Raw genomic sequence first — 24790 nt, 5'->3', positions numbered from 1 at the left:
CTGAAAACCTCCTAAAATGAGTCAGCCCTCAAGGGAAAAATACTCCAAAGGACATTTCAGTAGATAGAAATCTAGATACCAGAATTCTGTCTTAAAAAATAAATAAAAATAAAAAGTACTGAAATAAACTCATTTTAAGGAACTGTTTAAGACCTAAAGCTTCACTTAGATCAAAATTAGTGAGAAGGCCCAGAAAGAAAGATTTCTTTTTTCTGAGAAATAAAGCATTTTAAGTTCATTTAATATCTTGCCTCCAATGCTCCTTTCTGGTATAGCATTGGTAATAAGACACCGTAAATGAAGAGAGATCTGCAAAATGGTATTGAATATCCCTTCCCCTACCCCTACTTCAACTGGTTTCTTTAAGTGTATATTAAAACCCATCTCTGATACCCTGCACTCTATTTCACTGTGAGATGTATAGATAAATGCCAGCATTGCAGTTCTGCTCTTGGACTGTTCAGCCTTTTTGGCATTATGATTTAGCAGGCCATTCTGAAAGTATATGTTAAACAGAGGTCTTTGCTAATACAACAGAGCCCAAGCTCCAAACGTTCATGTTTCAGCAGGACATCTTAGCACATTAATTGTGAACTTTGCCTTTGTGTTCCAAAATTAGATAGTGTTAGATTTGAAGGGAAAAAAAGAGAAAATTTAGACATCTGTAAGCAAGGACTCTTCTGTGGTAGGGATCCAGGGGTCCTTCTTGGTCACAGGTCATGAAAGCCATATTGCTGCCCTGTCAGCTTCTGAAAACTAAGCTGTTCTGGCTAAGAGATGGGAGAGGCTGCTAACGGCTCCATCTGTTAATTGCAAAAGGCAAGTTCATCTAAGAGGAATACTGCAGATAAATTCTGCTTCTGTCAGCAGATGTCATCTATGTCAATATGAAATATTGGAAAGAAAATCGAGGTTTATTTGCAGGAATATCTATCTATATCTGATTTCATTAAAATTCAATTCTCACATAAGGGAAGAGCAGAAACGGCAGCAGGAAGTAGGACTTAAGAAGGTACAAATGAAGCAAACAGATTTTAATAAAAAATCATAAGTATGGACGACTGGGAAAGGGAAAGGGAAGACTAGAAGTTGAAGAGTGATAAACTGCCTTCTCAGCCTGACAACACAACAGGTTTGGACATAATTCAGGAAGGTGTATTGCTGATTGATTTGATTCAATGGAGACTAAGGGTACTTGGGAAGGGGAGGAGAGTGGAGGTCAAGGCCAGACTTGGAAGCCATTCTGACTATGAAGCCTATGGGCAAGGCATGCTACACTCTCTTCCTTGTTGCTAAATATCCTTGGAGAGCCACTATGTAAGAGAGAGCGCTTGATCTAGAAAATCAATTTGGATAATTCAATTAAAATTAATTGAATCAAACATACGATCCAGATGGTAAATCACATTTCTGAGTCAAAGCCTAGAAATGCCCCTTAAGATAGGTGCAGAGGCAAAAGGAGGTGAATGGTGGAAACCAGTAATACAGTTTTATGATTATTCCTAAAGCACAGACTTAATAATGACATTCTTCTGTTCCAGAATTTTCAGTGGATCCTATTGCATCTGAGATATGAGTTGAACTTGTCTTCTGTTTAGCTTTTAAAGCATTTCACAATCTGGATTTAACTAATATCACATTACTTTCTTCATGTACTTTACATTCCATATAAACTAAGCTGTCTGCTGTTCCTCTAACATATTTTATATCCCACCATGTGACTTTAAATGGCCTGAAATGCTTTCTTTACTCTACCTCTTGGATCTGAGCATCTCTAGTTTCCTACCAGGGTCAGCTCAAGCATCACCTTCTACATAAGATTTCTCTTGATTCTCACAGTGATCTTCTTGGGAATCCCTCAGTGCCTAGAAAAATAGCTGACTTGTAACAAATACTTAATAAATGCTTCTCTCTTCACTTCTAGGTCTTCTCCAGCATTCACTCCCCTCAAATTGTTACCTCCTATATTCCCTCTCTGCATAGACTCATTATTCAATGGTTAGCATACACCTACCTACTCTCTTATAATTTCTATACCAATGAATCAGAATTTCCCTTTCTTGCCTCTGTACAAAACCCGCTCCCCATCCCAACTCACTAATCTCTTACTTATTATATAGCTTGACTTCACTCCCCCAAGTGTCCCACTCTAGAGAGGGTCATTTCTTTCACTGTGGCTTCCATAATGTCTGTTCCACAGTTAATTTTTATTTTATATTAAACCTTTTCTCATTCTTTCCTTCTGGTACTCCTTGAGACCTATATCCTTCCTGGTGACTCAGCTTTCTTGTTTGGGTCTTTATAACAGTGTTATCCTTTTTCTCATATTTCAAGACTTGCTGGTCACAGTGCAACTTCTCTCCCTTTAAAGGTCACACTAGCTAAATTTATTTCACCATTCAGATCCTAGAAACTATTATTTACCTACTACCCAGGACATTCTCCTTTCTTTCTCAATGAGTTTAGTGCCTGGGTCTCTCCACCCAAATTTCTGTTCCCATATATGCCAGGGCACTTCAACATACAAATTCATGCTCTCAGATATGTTATATATACCCAACCAGATATCTTAGTTCCTCAATCTATTCAATTTCCATAACCAATCCTCCATTCCATTTAGGCTACCCACAGATGAACTTGCTGTCACTCTTAAATGTTCTACTTCCAAATTGATTAACTCTGAAATTCCTTTATGTATTAATACTTTATCATTCTGTATTTCCTCATAATTATACCCAATCTTCTTAGAATCCTTTACTTGGTCATCCTACTGTCGATCTTGATTTGCCAAATCCTAACCCTGGACCATCCTCCTATTTCCTTCTTTGTTTCTATTCATATGCTGTTAAACAGAGCTAAAGAAAATTGCAAAACAATGTTTTATTGGCTTTACTACAGAAATTTATTATCTAATCTCACCTGTGCTCTAAACCCTTTTTGCCTTTCCTTAAGCTTCCCAGGGCAAGCATTTCTTTATCTTCAGGTGATTATTTTGCCTAATATTTCAATGAAAAAAAAATTGAAGCCATTTACTGAGAATTCTCCCTTTTCACCTCACATCACTCAGATATCTCCCATTCATATATTTCCTTTCACCACAATCCTAATGAAGAAGTGACCTTCTCCTTGTCAAAGCTAATTCCTTTACATATGTATCTCTGGTCATCTCTAGCTATTTGTTCTCACTGTCCTCCTTCTAAATTCTTCTAAGTTTCTATTTCCTTCCATTCCCCATAGTTTCTTCATTGCTGCCTACAAACATGTCCATGACATCTCAACCTTAAAAGACCATCTGTGTGCAGCTCAGATGGAGTAGAAATTAGATTATGGAAATTGAAGACTGAGTAACTGAGGTATCTAGTTAGATACATATAGGTTAGGTATCTGAAGGAACATGAATTTGTATGTTGAAATGCCATAACTTGGGGACAGAAATTGGGGTGAAAAGAAAAATTATAAACCAGGTTACCTTTTATCTCTCCTCTCATTCTCAACTAATTTCTTTGAAAAAGCCATCAGGTACAATATGTCTGCTCTCCCTTACTAGTTAACACTTTCCAATTTGGTTCTGACCTTGTCATTCAAATGAAATTGCACTCTGCAAAGTTATCGGTGATCTGCTGTTTGCCAAATCAAATGACCTCTTCTCAGTTATTATTCTCCTAATTATTTCTGAAGTATTTGCCTTTGTTAATGACTTTCTTCTGGATATTCTTTCTTCTTTAGGTTTTTGAAATACCATTTTCTCCTGTATCTCCTCTTATCTGTCTGACCACTCCTTAGTTTTCATTACTAAATCTTTATCCATGCCATTCCCATAGAGTATGAGTGTTTCCCAAGGCTATGTCCTGGATTCTCTCTTGGTGAGATCAGATCCTTTGTATTCAATTGTCTCTATGCAGATCATTCCAAGAGCTACACATTGAGATCAATTTACTTTTCAGAGCTTCAATCCTACACCATTAACTGCTTTTTGGACAGCTGGACCTGCATGTCTCCTATTTCCAAACTCAACATGTCCAAAAGAGGGTTTTTTTCTTTCCCTCTCAATAAAAAAAGTTTCTCTATTCTTGTCAAGGATATCACCTTTTTGTCAATTTTTTTTTTTACCCAGGTTGGCAGCCTCAGTGTCATTCTATATTCCAGAATCTCACTTCACATATCATCTGTTGCCAGATTCTGTTATTTCTGCCTCACAATAGCTCTCATATCTCCTCTCCATTCCTACACTACCTCAAAGCTGTACTATTGCAATAGCATTGTGGTTGGTCTCATTACCTTATATCTTTCTATATTCCAATCTATCTGCCCTCTTCCCCCAACAAATTTCATGAATATCAGTGTTTCCCAAGGGTAAGTCCTGGGTTTCCTATTACTTCCAGGATCAAATATAAAATCCCCTGTACAAAATTTAAATGTCTTCATAGCTTGGTCTGTTCCTATCTTTATGAATTCCTATACTTCATCTTTCTGTATGTACTCTATGGTACCAATATCTTGTCCTTTGCATGTGACACTCAGTTTCCTATCCTATGTCTTTGTGTTAATTCATTGCCCATGCTTGGAATGCTATCCTTCATCCCCATCCCTTAGTTTCCCTTCCTTTCTTCAATATTTAGATCAAATCTTAACTTCTATAGGAGCATATTCCCTCCAGCAAATAGATAAAGACTTCTCCCCTGCTAAAAGTACCTTCTGTCTACTGTGATGCATTACACTACCTACATATACTATATGTACTTAGTTACTTTTATGCTATGATTTTTTTTAGAATGTAAGCTCCTTGAGGACAGAGATTCCTTCTTCCTTCTTTCCTTCTTCCTTTCTTTTCCCAGCCCTTTAGAATATTATCTGACTTATAATAAGGAGTTAATTAATTCTTGTTGATTGACTGAATAGTTGGTTAATTATTGAAGTCATTCAATCAGAAATAATTTCTGCTTTCTAAGCATGAAGTAAATAATCAATGAATAAACACTTGTTAAGCTGTGTTTCACATGATGCACTGGTCCTAAAGGATACAAAGATAAAACAGTTCCTGATTTCAAGGAGCTTACATTCTTACAAACACATTAGGGGGAAATAACATGGACATACATAAATAGATACAAAATATATAAAAAGAAATAAAATATATTTTAAAGGAGGGTGAGGTAGGTACTAACAGCTGGAGGTAGGAAGTAGTATTTGAGCTTAGGCTTGCCTAAATCCCAAACATATTTTAACTTGTCAGTAAAGCCTGAAGTATACAGAAAGAACATGCCAGAAAGGGAAAAAAGTTGTGAGCCAACTTCATAGAGTAACATAAGTTTTAAAAGACTTGAGTGTGGTATGATAGAAGGGGGAGAAGTGATAGCATAACACCCAGGCACATCCTGCTACACTTAGAACTCAGTGAGTCTAACAATTGTGCTATCTACCATACTTGACTTAAAGGAGTGTCAGGCAAAGGATGCTTGACTGAATTTATATTTTTTTATCTCTATTTTTATAGAAGTACATGGAATGTCTTAAAAGCATCAGAGATCTTGATGGCATAGATGTATTACCTTTTATCTGGATATCCTTCTCTGTCCTAAGCAATGCATAGATATTCTTTAGTTCTTTCTAGTACAATGAAAGTAATAAAGAAAGGGAAAATGAAATTTACTGAACAAAAGTAACTATATCTTAAAATCATGACATTTTATTGTTCATTCATTAAAATATTTTATCATTATGTACATAGCACTTTTCTAGGTATTTTAAGATATACAAAGAAAAATAATGGTTTCTATCCACATTGTGCTTATAGTTCAGTTTGGCTAAAAGAGTGCATGACTAAAAAATATTGTGAAATAAGGTTGGAAATGTAAATTAAGGTCAGACTGTACAATGTCTTAAATTTGTATTTTACCCTATAAATAACAAGGTACCACAGAAGGTTTTTGTTAAGAAAAACAACTATTGAATTCTTTGCTTTAGGAAGATGGCTTGGGCAGCAGTGTGATGGATATACTGGAGAAAGAAGATACTACTGGAAGTGAGACCAAGTGTGAGCCTATAATCTTGAGGAAGGGTACTAAAAATCTGAACTAGGATAATGGCAATAGAGGGAGAAAGGAGGGAATAGATAAGTGGGATATTATAGAGATAGAATTGATAGTACTAATTTGATTGGGAGTGGGGAAGAGGAAGGGAAGTCTGGGAGTAAATGATTTTAAAATGATTTTTCTTGAAGATAATTTTATTTAGCACATCTGCATAGATGCCATTCCCTACCCCCACCCCCCCATCCCCTGCCCATCCCATCAACTGGGGAATAAACATTAGTCAGGAGATCGAAGGGCAAGCCAGAGCAAGGATAAATAAAATAGTAACCTTTGTAAAGTTCTTTCTGTCCTATGTTTTCTGGCCCATTTTGACATTGTTATAGCTGAAATATTGGGGGTTAGGGGAGAGAGACAAACAGACAGACACAGAGAGAGAATATGCACATGATGGATATGATTTTGGGTATGTCTAGCAGACACAGGACTCAGTGAAAAGGATATTGGATTTGAGGAGGGAGGGAAGGGAAGGAACATTTATTATATACTACTATGTGCCATGCACTATGCTAAGCACTTTAAAAATATAATTTCATTTGATTTGAATTCAGTGCTACTTATTTTGAAACTTGACTCTAGCAGTCAATACCTATGTGACCTACAGCAAGTCACTTACATATGTCAAAACTTAGTTGCCTCACCTGTATAAGTGATGGCTTTGGCTTCGATAACCTTTACAAGCCCTTTCAGCTTTAGATCTCTGATCTTATGATCTAATTTCAATGTACATTGTGTTGCTTTATATATAGCCATCAATTTAAAATAACAGCAATTCAGTAGCACATCAAGTGCCCACTATGTTGCAGAAGGTGAACAAAATGAATGGTGACATAAAACTGTATAGACAAGACAAGCTCCAGATTCTTTGCTGGATTTAGTAGCTTAAGGCCACAGGATTATGGGCTTGATCTTAAGTATTAATTTAGGATAGGCCCCTGTGTATCAGTACACAAGTGACTCACATTTTGCGTGTGTGTGTGCATGTGCATGTGTGTGTGTGTGTGTGTGTGTTTTCCTCACTAAACAAGCTTTTATGCTGATACAGAATAATGGCAGCTCTATATGTGTAAGAAAATTGAAACTACGATGTAGTGGTTAACGCAGTCTCCCTTTGTAACTTACAGAGATAAATGCCACCCATGACTAAGCACAGTGTAGAATAACATGGAAGCCTGCACTATGACAATAGAGTTACAGACTTGGAGTAGAACCATTACTTTTCCAGCTCTACAATCCATTCCTTCACGGAATGGGGCATATTCTATTTAATCCCAAACTGATACCTCTTACTTCCCTTTAATATCTCTGAGTTATCTTTGAGAAACAAAGGTGAATTTATGAATAAATTTTTCAAAATTGCTAATGTCATAAAACTTTATGTTTAGCTTCTAACATGATTCAATTATTAAGGATTTTTTTATGAATAAGATAATTAAACCCATATGGGGTAACTTCAAAATGAAGAAGAAGATGATGATGATGACTTAGTTCCAATTTCTGGAACAAAACAAATTTCAAACTCATATTATCCTAGCCTCATTGAGTGAAAGTATCTCACAATCAATCAATCTGAAATGAATAAACTAGATTATGGAATTGGAGGATCTTTAGGTTAGAAGGATCATTTAGTACAAATGTTATTCATTCTTGTTCTAAATCTAAATCAGCTCTTCAAAATCAGAAGGCCACACATTTAGAGCTATATTAAAAAGTCTCTTTATGGAAGAGGAAACCAAACTTTAGAGAGATGGCTCAAATTGCCTAAAGTCGCAGAATTATTTAAATAAGCTGCATAGTTGGTATTTAGATGTAGGTTCCATCACTTGAAATCCCAAACTTTTTGCAATGAACTGTTCTTTCTGAGTAATAGATTCCAGAATCAGGATTTGCACCCATGTCCTCTCTTCCAAAGCCAGTGCCTTTTCCATTGTATCACACTGCCACCATTCTTGACAAATTTCCCATAATACTAAGTATGATGCCTTTCTAACTGTATAACCACTCAATAAAAGCTCATTAGTTAACAGTCCAAATTTCATGTAGTGAATAGAGGGTTGAACTTAAAAGCAGAATTCACATCCTTCCTCTATTATTACCTAGCTAACCATGAGCATAACCTCTCTGAACCCAGTTTCCTCATCTGTAAAGTGGGAATAATGCTATCTATAGCACCTACTTCACTGGGTTGTTGTGCAGCCCAAATCAGATGATATATGGAAAGTGCTTTATAAATCTGAAATTATTCTATAAATGTCATTATTTTTATCATCATAATTTTATAGGTTTTAGAGAATAACGAAGACAGAAGTGATTACAGAACATTGTATATAAGATGTTGAACTCAGATAATTTTAGCTTCAGTGTGACTGAAAAGTCCAACAGAAGAAGCAAATTCATGTAGTCTGAATGCTATTTTCTAAGAGTATTAACAGTCAGATTCCAATCAGGCTGTGTGAGAGAGAACTGGTGAAGGGAGAGGAGGAAAGAGAAGAATACCAAATGAGGAGACAAATTTATGGGAATGTTCCTGCTTCCATCCTAAATACCGACTTCTGTTTATATTACCAGTATTTTTTTTTCTTACTTTCATGTTATCTTGTAAGCTAAAAATGTGATGCAGGCTGAAATTTGACACATTTCTTTTTAATACAAGATACTGGCCTTTATTCACCATCTTTTCTAATATCTCTGAAGCTCTTGCTTCTTTGACACCACCAAGCATAATGTCTCTAACAACTTAAGAGGACAGAGTAATTTCTATTTATGTAATAGGAGGTTGTTTACAAAATCATCCAAGAATAAACTGTATTTTTTCTTTTCCCTTTCCTCAAACATTTCCTTTCTTCCCTTCTTTCCTCTCTCTTTTCCCTCATTCCCTGATTCTTTTTCTCTTTCTTCAGTGTTTAGCACTATTTTTTTAGATTAGGTCTCTTTATCTCATCCAAACTGTGTAGCAGTCTGAGTGGCTCAATTCTGATGCTGAAAAATAAGGACACTTTAATTTGTTCTGTTTTTCTAACCTAGCCTGCTTAGTGTCTTCAGGCAGCCTGGTACTCCTAGCCATTCCATATATGTATGTCTGACTTAGTACAGATATTCTGAATTCAAGTAATCTGCCAGCCTCTGCTTCCCCCCAGCAGCAGGGCTTTCAAACGTGTGCCATGATGCCTGCCTTCATCTCTTTTCTAAGTTATTTGGAAACAACATACTCTCGGCTATATAGAAAATGAAAATTATTTCCTCATGTTTCCATCTATTTTTTTCCTTTCCTAATCTGTTTCCCTGACATCTAATTCAAATTTTCTGACAATCACACCAGTATTTAACTAGAATTTCCTAGAATTTCTATTGTCATGTAACCCTAGCCCTTGGGGACATGAGGATTAATATTCGAATACTATCATGTATTATAAAAATACCAATTATTGGTATTTTCAATCACACAAATCACAGCTCATCAAATAATCTCATCTTGTACAACTTTTGCCCATGCCCTAATGCAAAAGTGCTCTAGTGGGATGAGCGATATCTACCAGTGTACTGGGGGTTTTCCTGTCATCCTCCCTCTCACATATTTCACATGCATATAACAGAGCACATGAGCTGCCATTGGAATCATAGGATTATAGACTAAGAGCAGAAAGAGACTTTGAAGATGATAGAGTCTAAGCCCTCCATTTACAGATGAAGAACTCAGATTCAGCGAGTTGAATGGATTTGTTCTTTCAATTACGGCTTGCTTTATGTGACTGGACCATCTGATATATTTAGAACATATTAAAAAGTATGAAGGCTATTTTGAGAGATACTTCTACTTCATCCATTCACCAGATTGCTGAACTCAGAAACCACAATTATTCTGGTAAGTGTCACCTAAAATTGGTAGCCCCAATAGATATGTCAAGTCTATTCCATATTGCCTTTCCTTGCCTGAGTATATTCAATGTATCCTGTTCCATTATTTCAGATCCATAGAAGTCTAATTTTCCCCTTTCCCTACTCTTCCCCTCACTTTCTTCCATTTTGCTGTCTCTATGCTCTCAACTCTTCCTTTCTAGTCAGCAACAACTTTCATCTTTATTTTTCTCATTTGTCACTTTTATTTCTGACTCTTCTTTCTGATGCATTCAACCCCCTTCCATACTCCAACTATGGTAGTTTATTTCTTGCTTACTTTCTCTGTTTCCTTTACCTCATGGTTTCCTTCTATCCCAGTCTATGGAATCTTTTTTCCATATTTGGCAGTTTTTCATCATGGATTTATATTCAACCTCTTTTTTATGTAAATTAAGAAAGATCCTAAAAAGTACCTCACTGCCCATGAAGGTACAGCTCTTTATGTGTCTCTTATCCTCTGCTGTCTTTCCTTGAGAATATCTTCTTCATCCCTAGTGTCGTTTCCTAATACTTCTTTAACTGCTTCTCCCATCATCCCACTATCATTTATTACAGTACTTGGCTTCTGTTGACCCAAACCCTTCAACAGTTGGGTCATTGTCGTCTTCTTTATCCCATATATCTTTGCTATGATAGCTTCAAAGACTACTTCATTCTTATGGATGACCCAAAAGATCAGCTAATTGAAAGATTCTGAACTCTGCTCCACTCTGTTGGCTTTTACCTCTACCTATATATCACCTATTCACCAATAAAACAAAAGATATTCATTAAGAATAAACAAACATCACACAGACCAAGACTTGTCTGCCTGTATATTGCTCTGTAGGATGAAAGATTAAGCTTTGTATATTTCTTAGCACCTAACACAGTGTTCTGCATATAGTAAGACAATAAATTTTGGGTTAGAGACTGATTAGTGGTTTCATTGGCGTATGGAAATCTTCTATGTAAGTCATAGTCTAAGAGAGTTGCTTTTTGAGCCTAAGCGATTTGCCCAGAGGTTCAGGGGTATGACTTGAATGCAGGTTTTTCTGTCTTCAAGTCCAGTTCATTATCCATTATTTCACTCCACCTCTCACTTATAGTAGAATGGAATTGAAATGAGGTCTTGTTTCTCCAATGAGATTACTAGATTATAAATCTATAAAAGATTGTTTTAATCTTTAACATAATCCATATTTGAAACATATCTGTGTGCTGAATGAGCTCACTAACTCATTATTACCCTTCTCATACCACTGCCTAAATACCCTACCTACAATAAATGGCTTCTGCATCCCAAATGTTAGCCTCTCACTGGGATCATCAAAATCTTAATCTCATCCACTTAGACTGTAACATGGAACCCTTCTTTGCCAAATTAATTCCATAGTGAGCTATATAAACACCAGCATTTCTATGGAATTATTCTTTCACTTCATCCTTATTCACTTTTCCCCAAGGTCCTCTCTTCCTTGATCCTTTTGAAAACCTGTTGCTAAAATGGTTCCTGAATTGCTCCATTAAAGGCTTTCAACTTTCTTCTGTTTTCCTATATTCTCTTTTATTTCTTTTCCACATTATGGATTTCCATGTGTTTTATCCTTTTTTTAAAAAAAAAAAAGACATTTCACTACAAAAGGCACAACACTATTAACATAACTGAGTTAAAAATATATTATCAAGGGCATTTAGTTTCCAGGCAATAGTATTATAAATGGGAGATGTTTTTCTTGTTTTCTGCATTTCAAAACATAAAAGTTTAAAATCAAATGTTACAAAGATTTAAGACTATACTAGAACTGGGCTGGGCTCAGCTGCTTCAATAGACCAACAAACCAAGTTATCAGAGGGACTCCTGAGATTTGTAGCTGTAAGCCAGTGAAATGAGGTGGGAGTTGAATGATACATCTCTACCAGACTCCACCCCCCACCCATGGATTCTTTTCTTCCCATTTTCCTCTTCTTTGAACACATTTTAAAATGCATCACTAGTTAAACACCCAGCATAAATAATCTTTTTTTCCCACTGACAATGTATTTATAGAATACATTTGCCAGAATGCTTTTTTCCCCCTAGGCTTAGAACTAAATTTTTAAAGCCTTCATATTGGTCACTCCCTTCTTATCAAATCAAATCAAATCAATTTAATTCCCTTCTGATATATAATTGGGGTAGATAATTGGTGGTACTTGATCCAAATTTCCAGTTACTCTTCATTTCTAGAAAAGGTTAATTACTTTATGTAAATAGACCATTTGATGTTCTGACAACTGTATGTTTCTATTCCTCAGGTCACAAAATATACTAGTCCAAAGTGAAGCAAGGCAAAAATGAACTCTCAAGTACAAAAATGATTTTATTAATATGAAGACTCATTAATATTCCTCCCACCCTGGGGAGAAAGTCTCCAGTCTTGGCTTTATTGTCATATACTCACTCTATCACCTTGAAGTAGTCACTTTACTTCTAGGATCCTAACTGCTTATTTGTCACACAAAGGGATTGTGAAGAGAAATGAATTCATGTTTTTAAGGTGGTTTGAGGATCTTCTAATGAAAAGTACTATATAAATGCTAATTTTTATTATTCATTCTCACACCTATACATTCTATTTTAGCTATCTCCTACAGTGGTCACCTGAAGCTCTAATTAACTATTAAATGCTTTTGAAAAGGAAAATGGGGAACTGAAATTTCAGTCTGAATTTTAAATGTTTTTTCCTTTTCAGGACATATGCCTCATGATTCCAAAGGTATTTAAATGCAGATTTTTTTTTTTTTTAACACAGCCCTGAATGATATATTGAATGTGGTGTCAGTATTTAGTACCAAGGTCATGGAATATTTATGGAGATTTTATCAAAAACTTCGCATCGCAAATAGCTGAAAATACAGGTCATTGATTGGAGGTACATAATGTGTACTGTATCAAACCCAGCTAAGCCTTTATTTTTTACACGTGATAAACTGTTTTTGAACCAAAATAATTAAATGCGATTACATTCAAGTCATTTTGGTACTCCTTGAACTGAATACATTTTAGAGGGCTTTTTCAACATGTAAAAAAAACTCTCACAGATTATTTTAATTTTTTAACCTCTCTGCAATTAATGAAATTTGTTAAACAGTTAACATTGCAAAGGATAATCAATGTACTGTTTTAAATTTTTTGGTTACTATTCATTCCAGTCCAACTCTTTGCAACCCCATTTGGGGTTTTCTTGGCACAGATATTGGTGTAGTTTGTGATTTCCTTCTCCATCTAATTTTACAAATGAGGAAACTGAGGCAAATAGAATTATATGAGTTACTCAGGGTCATAGCTAATAAGTGTCTGAGACTAGATTTGAATTCAAGAAAATGAGTCTTCCAGATCCAAGACTGGTACTCTATCTACAGGGCCACCTAGCTGCCCTTCATGGTCACTCCCACTTAACTGAACAGAATAATAAGCAAATATCAGAGAGAGTAATCTGCTGTTTCTCTCTAGGTTTGGCTCCAGATGCTCTAGACTTTCTTTACATGCCCCTGACCTTCTCTCCTCCTCTTCACTTCAGTTTCCTTTTATATATTAATTGCCCCATTTTCCAAGTTCCCAGAGGGCAAGGACTGCATTTCTTTCTGCTTGCATTGTATTCCCAGCACTTAGCATGAGGCTTGGCACATGATAAGTAGGGAAAGGGGAAAGAAATTAGAATTTATATAGTACCTACTAAGTGCCAAGCATACTGTGATAATCGCTTTACAAATATTATCTCATTTGATCCTCACAATAATTGTTCTAGGTAGATATTATTATATCTCCAGTTTACATATGAGGAATCTGAGGCAAACAGAGGTTAAACGGGAGCACACAGTATTTAAATCTAGATTTGTACTCAGGTCTTCCTAGCATTCTATCCACAGTGCTACAGAGCTGCCTTGTTAAGGACTTAATAAATGCTTGCTGTCCTGACTTGCTAAGTCACTTGCCATTTAGGTACACAGATCTGTGATCTTATCTGTAGGGATGTTTCTCTAAAGGTGCAGGTCACAACTCTCCTACACCTGCCTTTCCTATAGACTCTTTTAAATCCCCTTCTTTGAGTATGCCACAGGCATCCTTGATTTCTCCTGAAATTGCAATGATACCAATGAAACTTATACTTTCTGTCTGATCTCTTTTGTTCCCACCATGGGATTGGCCCAGCTGTAATCATGTAGGCTACAGTTTTGAAAAGGGTCACCTTTTTAGTCACTCAGGTCTATTAGTGGTTTATGATATTGGAATAGAAAGGAAAAGAAGCCCTATAGTGAGGCTAGTACCATGGAGAGGTCATTCTCAAGGACATCTCGCCATCTTGTGTGTGTGGCTGATCCTCGGTTCCAATGTTTCTGTCCTAACTAGACCTTGAGAAACACTGAATATTATACCTTTATTATTCCTGGAATGCTGTTCTATTCTGGGAAAGAATGAACAAAGAGTGAAGGTTGGTAGCAGAAAAATCTGGTAGATATATCACCAGATAGGAGGGAGCTGAATGCTAGATTTGTTCAAGAATCATGCCAAATTTTCATAAGAGAAACTCTTCAATCAGATTTTAGACCCACTAGATTGAGTCAGAACAACCTATAACCCCTGAGGCAATGCTTACAATCTGAGTTTTGAAGTACCAGGAAACGTCATTGCTGATTTTACTCCTTCTTCTATTATAGACATATCTCTGAAGGAGAGATTGGGTAAAATAAGGAAAAAAAAACTTTAATGAATGTTGCAGGATGATTATTAAAAGGCTCAAAATTAAAAAATTAAGATTACAAATGAATGCCAGGATGTTTTATGTCTATAGTAATATATTTCATATTTCTCATATCTTAAAAAATGATGAATTCTACTTCAACTGCATTATAAACATTTATTTGCTATACTTGTCTTTTTTTTTAAAAAAACCTTACTTTCCATCTTAGAATCAATACTGTAAAGACTAGGCAATAGGGGTTAAGTGACTTGCTCAGGGTCACATAGCTAAGAAGTGTCTGAGGCCAGATTTGAACCTAGGACCTCCCTTTTCCAGGCCTGGCTCTCAATCCACTGAGCCACCAGCTGCCCCTTATGCTTGTCTTCATTTGATAAAGAGAAGGCTCAGAAAATTTCACAAATTATCCTCTGAAATGCCTTGTTTTATGAAACGAGGGTGGAAATGGGCTTGGTCCACAGAGACCCTGATAATTCTCAATTTGCTGGATTTCTTCCCTGACTGGCATCCCAGAATTCAATATAAAATCTTTTAAAAGTTATCCTTTATGGAAACTCAGAGAACTTCTGGGAAAACAAAAAACACTTTTTAGTATCACTAATAATAATGAAACCATTCTGGATTAGCTACTTAAGACTACATAAGAAAGTTAGATTTTGATTTTAGTTTAAAGGAGAAATACAACAATTAATTTATTTAAGGGGCCTGTATTACCTCTGAGAGACCAGGGAAACATGTAATGTTGGGATTTCTACTGAGGCCCTGGGGCTCAAAACATGATGCTAACTGAATCACCTGAGAGTTTTGTGTTGTCTTTCATTAAGATAGACTTATTATTATGAGCCACAATTAAACACTTTAAAATATAGTAAAGCCTCTTTTCACTATGAAACATTAATAAGGCAATTCTAAAACACTAGATCAAATCATATCTACCAAGCAATGCACCCCAAATCCCCACAGTATTGTAACTCTTTAACTTTCCCCTCCTAAGCATATATGTGTAGTTATGTATATCTATGTATATGTATATTAGCTTTAAATGCAAGAAAAAATTTTATATAACCAATTTAAATATAACCAACACTTTTAGGAGTCACACTTGATTTTTTAAAATGTAATTTTTTTTAAATGGTGGCATTATAAAAGAAGTTACTCACAGAAGACAAGAAAGAGGGTAAAACATCAAGAAACAATTTCCATATCACTGACCTCTAAGGAGCTCATGGATATCGTTGATCCAGTTTCACTTCTTGCTAATCCTGCATTATCATCCAACTCAGAGGCCATGAAGTTCTTTACAGCTGTGCGAGGCTCAAATGGCAAATTCTGCATATGCTCCTGGGGTGCAAGGTGCTGATCTAAATTCATATTGAACTGATCCATGACAGGAGGATTCATGTTAAATTCAGGATTGACTTTGTAGTGTAAAAGCCTTTCATGAGGCAAGGTTTCCATGCCAATATTCAATTTGCTCTCCTCTTTCAATGCTGATTGGGCATTAACAGAGCTTCTGGGCATCACTATATAGTCACTTTCCATCATTCTTTCTTGAGGATGTACGATGTCCATATCTGCCCCTCTCAGATTATCATCAGTGCATAAGTACACAGTTCGTCGTAACTCACTGTTATCTTTTTTCAGACACTGGTTCGCCAACTCATTCATGCTCATTGGCATATGCAGACCTGTGGGCTGCTGGATGATGACTTTGGAAATGATGTTCCCAGGCAAGGTTGAATAGCTCAGGCCCTCAGGATTTGTTGCCTTTTCTTCTTCATCATCATTAAGCGAAATACGAGACAGTGTTCCCGTTATTGTAGCTGCCCGACATGGCCCAATATCTTTATGAAGAACTGTAATTAGAATACAACATTTTCATACCCTGATTTGCTTTTCATTAATGCCCTCCTTTGTTTTTTTTTTTTTCTTTCTGTTGGGGTCTGTTATTTTCTTTGATTTCCTTTTTTTAACAACTTGCAATGAAGTCCTACTCCTTTACTTAACATGGCATAACAACAAATTCTGGGACTATATGAGCTACACCAAAAGAGCATAGGCTCAGGCTAGTTTTTATCAAAATGTGTAGGCTTTCAGTGTAAACTGTTTTCTGAAGAAGAATCCATCTTAGTGTAGGAAAGCTTTTCACCTGGATGTTGGTCATCAAATGATGGTTTTTTTAGACCACTATCTCCTAGAGTGTGGAGAGGTAAAGATCTGTATAGAAGGTGAGGGTTTCTACATTCTAATGAAATCATGATTTTTTGAAATACTAGGATATTCATTAACAACACTAAAGTGCTCATTTAATTCAAAGTATATCCCAATATATTTTTATATACTAACATATACTATTTATTTATAAATCATCTTTAGAATTTCCTACAAAGATAAGATTCCACATATAAATTTAAGCTCTTCTTTTACTATCTAAAATCCTAAAAACCATAACTTTAATTAGAAACTTGATTTCTGAAAATGTGATTAATTCCCTTAAAAACTGCAGTGTATGGTAACATGTGAGTGACTCTGCATTACCTCTTATGAAGAAACAACAGAGTATGAGTTAGATTTTTTATCAACTTCCCCTATAATCTTTTGTGGAATTATGCATAGACTGGTTCAGACTTTTTAAAAAAAACATTCATTGTTTTTTTTCTCTAAATGCTCTAAACCTAGTAATCATTATGAAATTATCTTTTGAATAGAGATAATTAGTAATGATTATATTAACACCAGTAATTCCTAACCCTCATCACCTGAAGAAGCTACTAAAAACTGTGTCCACTGAAAATTAATGAATAGTTATCCACTTTAGTCCATCTGGTCAAGTGAGTACAGGTAATAGAAGTAGTTATCATAATTAGCTTTAAATGCAAGAAAAAATTTTTATATAACCAACTCTGGTGCTCTAATTCTCCAGAAGATATGTGAAAATCACCCATTTTTAACAGATGAGGAACTTAAGCTTTTTTGACTCACCTTTCATTCATTAGCCTTGGGGGGAAAAAGTAATTTAGGAAAAAAATAGAAGCCTTATCAGGATTAAAAAATGGAGAACAAATGGGTAGCAAATGAAACAAAACAAAACAAAACACTAAGCATTTACTAATTGAAATTTATGTCAGCTCCTAGGGTACAACAATTCTATTTCAAAAGGAAGTCATTTTATTTAAAAGAAGGAAGTGATCTAACTTATGTTTAGTTGTATTCAATTGTCTGACTATTATCTTCTCTCATATATGTACAGTATGATCCTACACACCTGGCTTTCTAGCCTTTCTAAAATGGAGACAATCCATTAACATTCATCTTGGTTTATATAAATTGAAGCTATTGTTATATTATTTTCTCACAAAGGCTTTCACAAGTATTATATTCCTCTTCCAATTACTAAATAAAACCAATGAACTTATATGTGTTGAAACACAGGTAGATAGAGTGAAGTTTTTAAGTATTTGCCCCTTTACTAAATAGTGCTTATTACAAAGAAAAGCCTTAAATATAAGTTTAAGCTTGTCACATTCATCTTTCGCTTTTCCATTGGATAGAAAAATGAAGTAATTTCATTAGTTTTCCTAATTTTAGATTCTGAAATCTTTTTTTTTTTTTTTAATTTTTTAAGCCCTTACCTCCTGTCTTAGAATCAATACTGTGTATTGGCTCCAAGGCAGAAGTGTGGTAAGGGTAGGCAATGGAGGTCAAATGACTTGCCCAGGGCCACACAGCTGGGAAGTGCCTGAGGTCAAATTTGAACCTAGTACCTCCCATCTCTAGGCCTGGCTCTCAATCCATTGAGCTACCCAGCTGCCCCCAGATTCTGAAATCTTATCACATGCACATCAGACATTTTACAATTAGCTTCCATTTTATTTTGGTTTCCAGTTTGATCCTCTGCAAGAGGTAAAATGAATTTGGATTTTAAAAATCTATTTCTGTATCTTTTTAAAATAAAATATTAGTACTGAATGGTAGTTAATGAGTGATTAAGTGTGGGTAATGATTATAGCTAATAGATTTCATGAAAGTAAAAATAATTCTTAAATGTTTCAGATTTCACTGAAGACTTTTAAATTAAAAAAAAAAACACTATTAGTTATATACAAGAATAAGACAAGAACCTAGAGAGAACAGGGATGGGCATCAATGATAATGAATTAATAATTGTCATCAACTATCAGGGGTAATTGAATGGAAAGAATAATGGATTTGAAATCAGATTCAAGCAGTGAAGAAGAATTTATTAAACTATTACTATGTACGAGGCACTATGCTAAGTATGAGGAATACGAAGAAAAAAACCAAAAGTACTTGCTTTTCTCAAAGAACTTGTATTCTATTGGGAGAGACAACATGTATATTAATAGGTACATACAAGATGCATACAGAATTCATAGAAAATAGCTGTCCAGGAAAGTCACAAGCACTTGAAAGGAACTGGGCTCAAAATCTCACTCAATAACTCACTATGTGCATATCCTTGGGCAACTCCCTTAATCTCTCTAAGCTTGTATTTCAATCTAGGTGGAGCCAGTTTTCTACTGTCATCTGTGCTTTTAATTTCAAGTCTTTATACTTTAAAAAAATTTCAGGTGAAGGCAATCATAAAAGTAACATTTCCTATTTATGAGGGAGGCATATCAACTGTTTAGATTTTCTTTAAAAGTGTAATTATATTGTGTGGTATTGTGTGTGTGTGTGTGTTGTTATATATGATGTACTGTGAGTACATTTCACATAATACCCATAGTATATAAATACACACACACATATGTACATACATTCACATACATATGGTCAATCAAGAAGCATTTATCAAGTATTTATTACTTCCAAGCATTAAGTGATGGGACACAAAAGAAGGCAAAAACAGCCTCAGTCCTCATGGAGTTTACATTTTAAAGGGAGAGACAACATGCAAATAATTAGGTTTTTCCAAGCTGGGTCTGATTCAGGATAGGACCCCAGAAGTTATTGTTTGATAATAGAACAAAATGAAACAGTTTTAAATCATGATAAAAAGTCATTTATTTAGCTATAGAGCAAGGAGAACATGTTCTATTCAAACATGTTCTATTCAACAAGAAGGTGCATTTAGAACACTTTAAGATGATTCTGTTGAGTAAAGATCCCTTGCCTGAGTTGCCCTCGTTGGTCCACTAGCCAAAAATTTGAGGAAATCTTGGAGCTCCTCATGACTGTTTTATACTCCAGACCATTATGAAGTGATATCAACAGCCTAGACCTTAAGTTCTTTGAGTCAATCAAGTTTTGAGAATGGTTAGAATACTTTTTAAGCAAAACAAACAAACAAACAAAAACTAGTCTAATGAATTTTCACAGAAGAAGTGCTAGAAAATGGTTCTCACTACACTGGTATACACAAGATATATAGATTAGTATATACAATATATATATGAAGAGGAAAAGCACTGGTGGGGGCAGCTGGGTAGCTCAGTGGATTGAGAGCCAGGCCTAGAGATGGGAGGTCCCAGGTTCAAATCTGACCTCAGGCACTTTCCAGCTGTGTGACCCTGGGCAAGTCACTTGACCTCCATTGCTTACCCTTACCACTCTTCTGCCTTGGAGCCAATACACACTATTGACTCCAAGACAGAAAGTAAGTGTTTTATTAAAAAAAAAAAAAAAAAAAAAGAAGAAGAAAAGAAAAGCACTAGTAACTAGAGGAACTTGGAAACGGTCAGATTTGAGCTGAAGTTTGAAGGATTTCAGGAAATTAGAGGATTAGGCAGGAGAGTGAGAACATTCCAGGAATGGGATACAACCAGTACAAAGGCATGTTGATGAAAGATAGTGTCCCACAGAAGGAAGAATCTTTTTTAATTAAAGATATGTGGAGGGTAGTTAAGTATAAGAAGACTGGGAACATACAAATGAATCAGGTTATGAAGAAAACATGCCAGGGACTTCATTTTTGATCTTTTCAGTTTTGGACATTGTGAGTTCAACATATTGGTAGGACATCAAGTTTAAGATCTAATACATACAAATCTACTTGCATGTGTGGGTTAGAAATGATATGAGATATCTCAAGGTATGAGGTATTAAAAGCAAGGGAGCACCTTGCTGAAATACCTCTAATGATCTATGATTTCCCTGGTGGGTGTATGTCCATCACTTGTTTTTCTCTACATCCTCTTTCTACCTCCCATTCTCTCATCCCTACACTTCTCAACCATACCCTATCCATTTCCCTACTCCAACTTTGCCCACAGCTTTCACTATACCCTCTAGGATTCCTGTAATTTTCCATAATGAACAAACTCCCTTACAAACCATAGCTCTTTTGTACATACATCTTGCCATCCATTTGCTTTCTTTGAGACCTGGTTTTCCCAGGTCACACTGTAACCTGACAGTCCTCTCAATCACTTACACTCCTTTCAACACACTGGTGCTGGAGAAAGGAGAAGAGAATCAGAATTATCTTCACTCTGCCCTACTCCTTCCAAACTCTTTGCTAACATCACTTAGCAACATTCCTGTGACAAAGTCCATAATATCCAAAGTTGTCTTCTTTTTCTTGAATGGAGGCTCCTGGTTACCAGGCCCTGGTCATTTTCCCTCCTTATTCAAAAAGTATAACTCAAGGATTAGTATAGTCTTTCTTGAATCTTACCAATATCCTCAAGGATTTCATTTTCTTAAAAAAAACTCTGGCATTATTCTGACCATAGCTTCCTATCATTCTATTATAACAATGTGCCTCTGTCCTCTTATACCTTACACTTTCATAATGATATTCAGTCTCAGTATTTTTTCAGGCCATAATCACATTATGACTTAACTTTTCTCCCAATCCCAACACTTCAACTCCACAGTCTCTGATTCTCAAACTGCTTGTTGTCCTACCACTACTCATCCCCTGTCAATCATCAGCCATGAATTATTTCAACCTTCTTCTTCTGTTCCTAGTCTCATGCTCTTGAACAGAGTTGGAGCATGTCACAAACCCATACTGACTCTCTTCACTATAAATTCATGTTATCTAATTTGACTATCCTCAGGAACTGTTCCAAACCATTTTTTCCTCTCTTCAAGTCTCTTATACCTTTCCCTCTTATTCTCTGTCAAAGAACTTGCTGCTTATTTTACTGAAAAAATTGAGACCATATTATGTGAACTACCTATTTCTCTTTCCCTGTATCTCAAAAACTTTTCACATCATCCTTATCTGCTATTTTACCTGTCTTTGATAACAAGGTGACTATTCTCCTTGTCGAAGTATCTTCACCAGTATGTTATGAGGCTCAAATCAGATTATGGATATAAAGTATTTTTCAAACCTTCAAATGCTATATAAATGCCTCTTTTTCTTTTCTTTCTGTCACCATGCCTCCAGTTCTGGTTATATTTTCATTCCCTGAGCCTTCTATGGCACTCTTGACTATACATTAGTTTTTGATATCCTTTCTTATTCCCTAATCCCCTCATTATATCCAGGACATTGACCTCTCAATTATCTTTCTCTATAATCTTAGCTCCCTAAATTTAAAAACTTTCACTAGATACTATCATCCCATCAAGCTAATATACTATATCTTTCCTCCCTTTTTAAATCAAGTACCAGAAAAAAAGCTATTATGCTCCTTTGTTCCACTTCCGGTTCTCTTTTGCAATATGGCATATGACCTCATCAATCAAATTGAACTACTCACTGTAGTTACCAAACATCTCAAGTACCAAATCTTTCAGAATTTTCTTACTCCAAATTCTTAACTTCTTTGCTACATTTGCCATTGCAAATAACACTCTTCATATCATAGCTCCAACTTAATCTTTGTCCATCCCATAATCTGCAATTGAGTTAAATTATCTTTCTTTTTGTTCCTGGTGTGTAACATTCTTATGTATTGTTTCCAGGCTTTAGTACTGGCTGTTTGCTGAATTTAGCATGCAACATCCACCCACCTTTGCCTCAGAGAAACCCCCTTTTTCTTCAAGACATGTCAAATATGATCTATATGAAGCCTTCCCTGATCACACACCCCTTCCCCACTGCTAATGCACACTTCCACAAATACCTGGCATTTATTTGTATCTTCTCTTTAAAATCACTCTGTATACTTGTTCTGTATTTTTAATCTCTTTTAGAATATAAGGTCCCTCAGAGTGGAGAGTTACTTTTTTAAACTGTATTTCCAGAATCCAGCATAATAGGTGTCATATAGTAGGTACTTAATAAACATTAATTAATTACTGATAAGGTTTAGACCCTTCCAAATCTTAGAATGTGATCTGGTGAGTTTCTGTGGACAAAAATATTAGTCACTTCTTAGTGGAGGAAAAGAATACCTTGCTACCTTAAATGAGTTCAGGTCTCAAACTCTATATATTTCAGGCTGCTGAAGTTATGCAGATGATAAATGATGGAAGACTAGAGAACATATTTAGCTCAGTTTTTTGACAATGAGTCAGATGTGACCTTCAAAACTTAAATTAAAATTTAATTAAAATTAAAAAAATTCAAAAATACTAGATTTGGGGTGTATCACAGAGTATTTAGAGAAGGGCAACAAGGTATAGCAGTCTAGAAATTCTATATAACAATGCAAAAACAAAGGGAAGCCTTAGCAAGACATGTATTTGGTGACATGTCATATACAATAGGGAAGAGACAACATTCCTCTAAGAACAGAACCATAAGTAATGGGTGAAAGTTTGCAGGGAGGTGAAATTTTCAAACTATGATTGCTATCCAGTAATGGAATAAGGTGTTTGATACTTCATTGCTTAAAATATTCAGTGATAGCTCTCAAGAATCTTTATTTTCCCCTGAGCAAATCAACTTTAATAATTAAAGTAAGCATATCACATAAATCCAATGGTATCTTGACAGAGTCAACAGGTCTGTAGACATATCCAGCATAGTCTGAGACTCCTAGATCTTATAAAGGAAATCCTTTAATTAATGTTAGGATGGTGATCAGACTAAATGACTTCTAAGTTTCCTCCCAAAGATAAGATTCTCTAACTCTACATAAGCATTATAAAGACATTTCTTTATATAATTACATCTATGAAAGAAACATGTTTGTACTATGGGAAACTTCCTGATTTTTAAAAAAACAGTTATCAGACATAACAATTATAAAAAGATCCTTACCTGATCGACAAGCAATGTCCACATCCTTTTCAAAATCTGTCTGTAACAACAAATAATAAAGCATAACAATGATCACTTAGTGGGAACTTCATTTACACTGCCCTGATAATCTGAAAATTTTAGATATCCAATTTGGTAGGAGGGAGTTGATTCTTTTATGCAAAAAGGGAGAATATTTTCTGAAGAACAGTAAGAATTTTTTTAAAAGAATACTGTCTAGACACAAAGTATTAAATAAAAGTGACTGAAGAAGGCATGACATTTTAAATAGGATAACATAATACATAATGACTTCTTTATTAAGGATGTTGACCACCATATTAAATAGGATTATAATTTTTGAAAGAGAATGTTAGGGTCATTTCATAAACAGTAAAAATGAGAAATGGTTACAAATTACATTACTGTAAATGTCCTAAAATAGACTTTTGCATTTTATTTTAAATGGCAACACGAAATTTATTGCTTATTGTTGCATTTCTTGTAATGCAGCCAAGACTTACAACCAAAGTAATCCCTTCAATCTTTTTTCATTCTTAAGTAATAAGAAAGGGCCTCTAACTTAATACAAAACTTTATATCTTAGAAATGTCAAAGTCATCTATTACAGTTAAGTAAGTACACATCTGGTAAAAAAAATCTCATTGCATATTGGTTTTATCTTTATATTTTCCCCATGCTTTTGTTCTTTTAAGTAACTATATAAAAATCCCAATTATTGTTTTAATGTATCAACTTGAGAAAAAAAAGATCTAAAGTGATTAAACTGACCCTATTCTATTTAATGTCATTTTTGAATTTTCTAGTATTGAAAACTTGTGTATATGGGCATACAATTTTCCTAAGCATTGACTTTTTTCCATATTTTAGCTAATGACATCTAACTTATCCTCTTTGATGTTAATTAAAGTGAAACACAGAAGCTCCAAGAATTTATGAAATACTGTTAACCTTTT

At 35.2% G+C, this 24790-nt stretch overlaps 1 protein-coding gene across 1 annotated transcript in view; it reads right to left on the bottom strand.

Moving 5' to 3' along the window:
* The window catches only part of ADGRB3 (adhesion G protein-coupled receptor B3), a 907908-nt gene that overhangs the window by 24764 nt on the left and 858354 nt on the right, over window positions 1-24790 (bottom strand). Inside the window, exons 26-27 of the mRNA XM_044676017.1 lie at window positions 23835-23874; window positions 15920-16563 (exon numbers count right to left, since the gene is read on the bottom strand). Of these exons, the coding sequence (XP_044531952.1) occupies window positions 15920-16563; window positions 23835-23874 (684 nt within the window). The remainder of the gene's footprint in view (window positions 1-15919; window positions 16564-23834; window positions 23875-24790) is intronic.

This window comes from Gracilinanus agilis, chromosome 4 (genome assembly GCF_016433145.1).
Source record: "Gracilinanus agilis isolate LMUSP501 chromosome 4, AgileGrace, whole genome shotgun sequence".
In the NCBI taxonomy this organism is placed as follows: Eukaryota; Metazoa; Chordata; class Mammalia; order Didelphimorphia; family Didelphidae; genus Gracilinanus; species Gracilinanus agilis.
The sequence above is the reverse complement of the archived record's forward strand: the minus strand, read 5'-3'. Positions and strand labels throughout refer to the sequence as shown.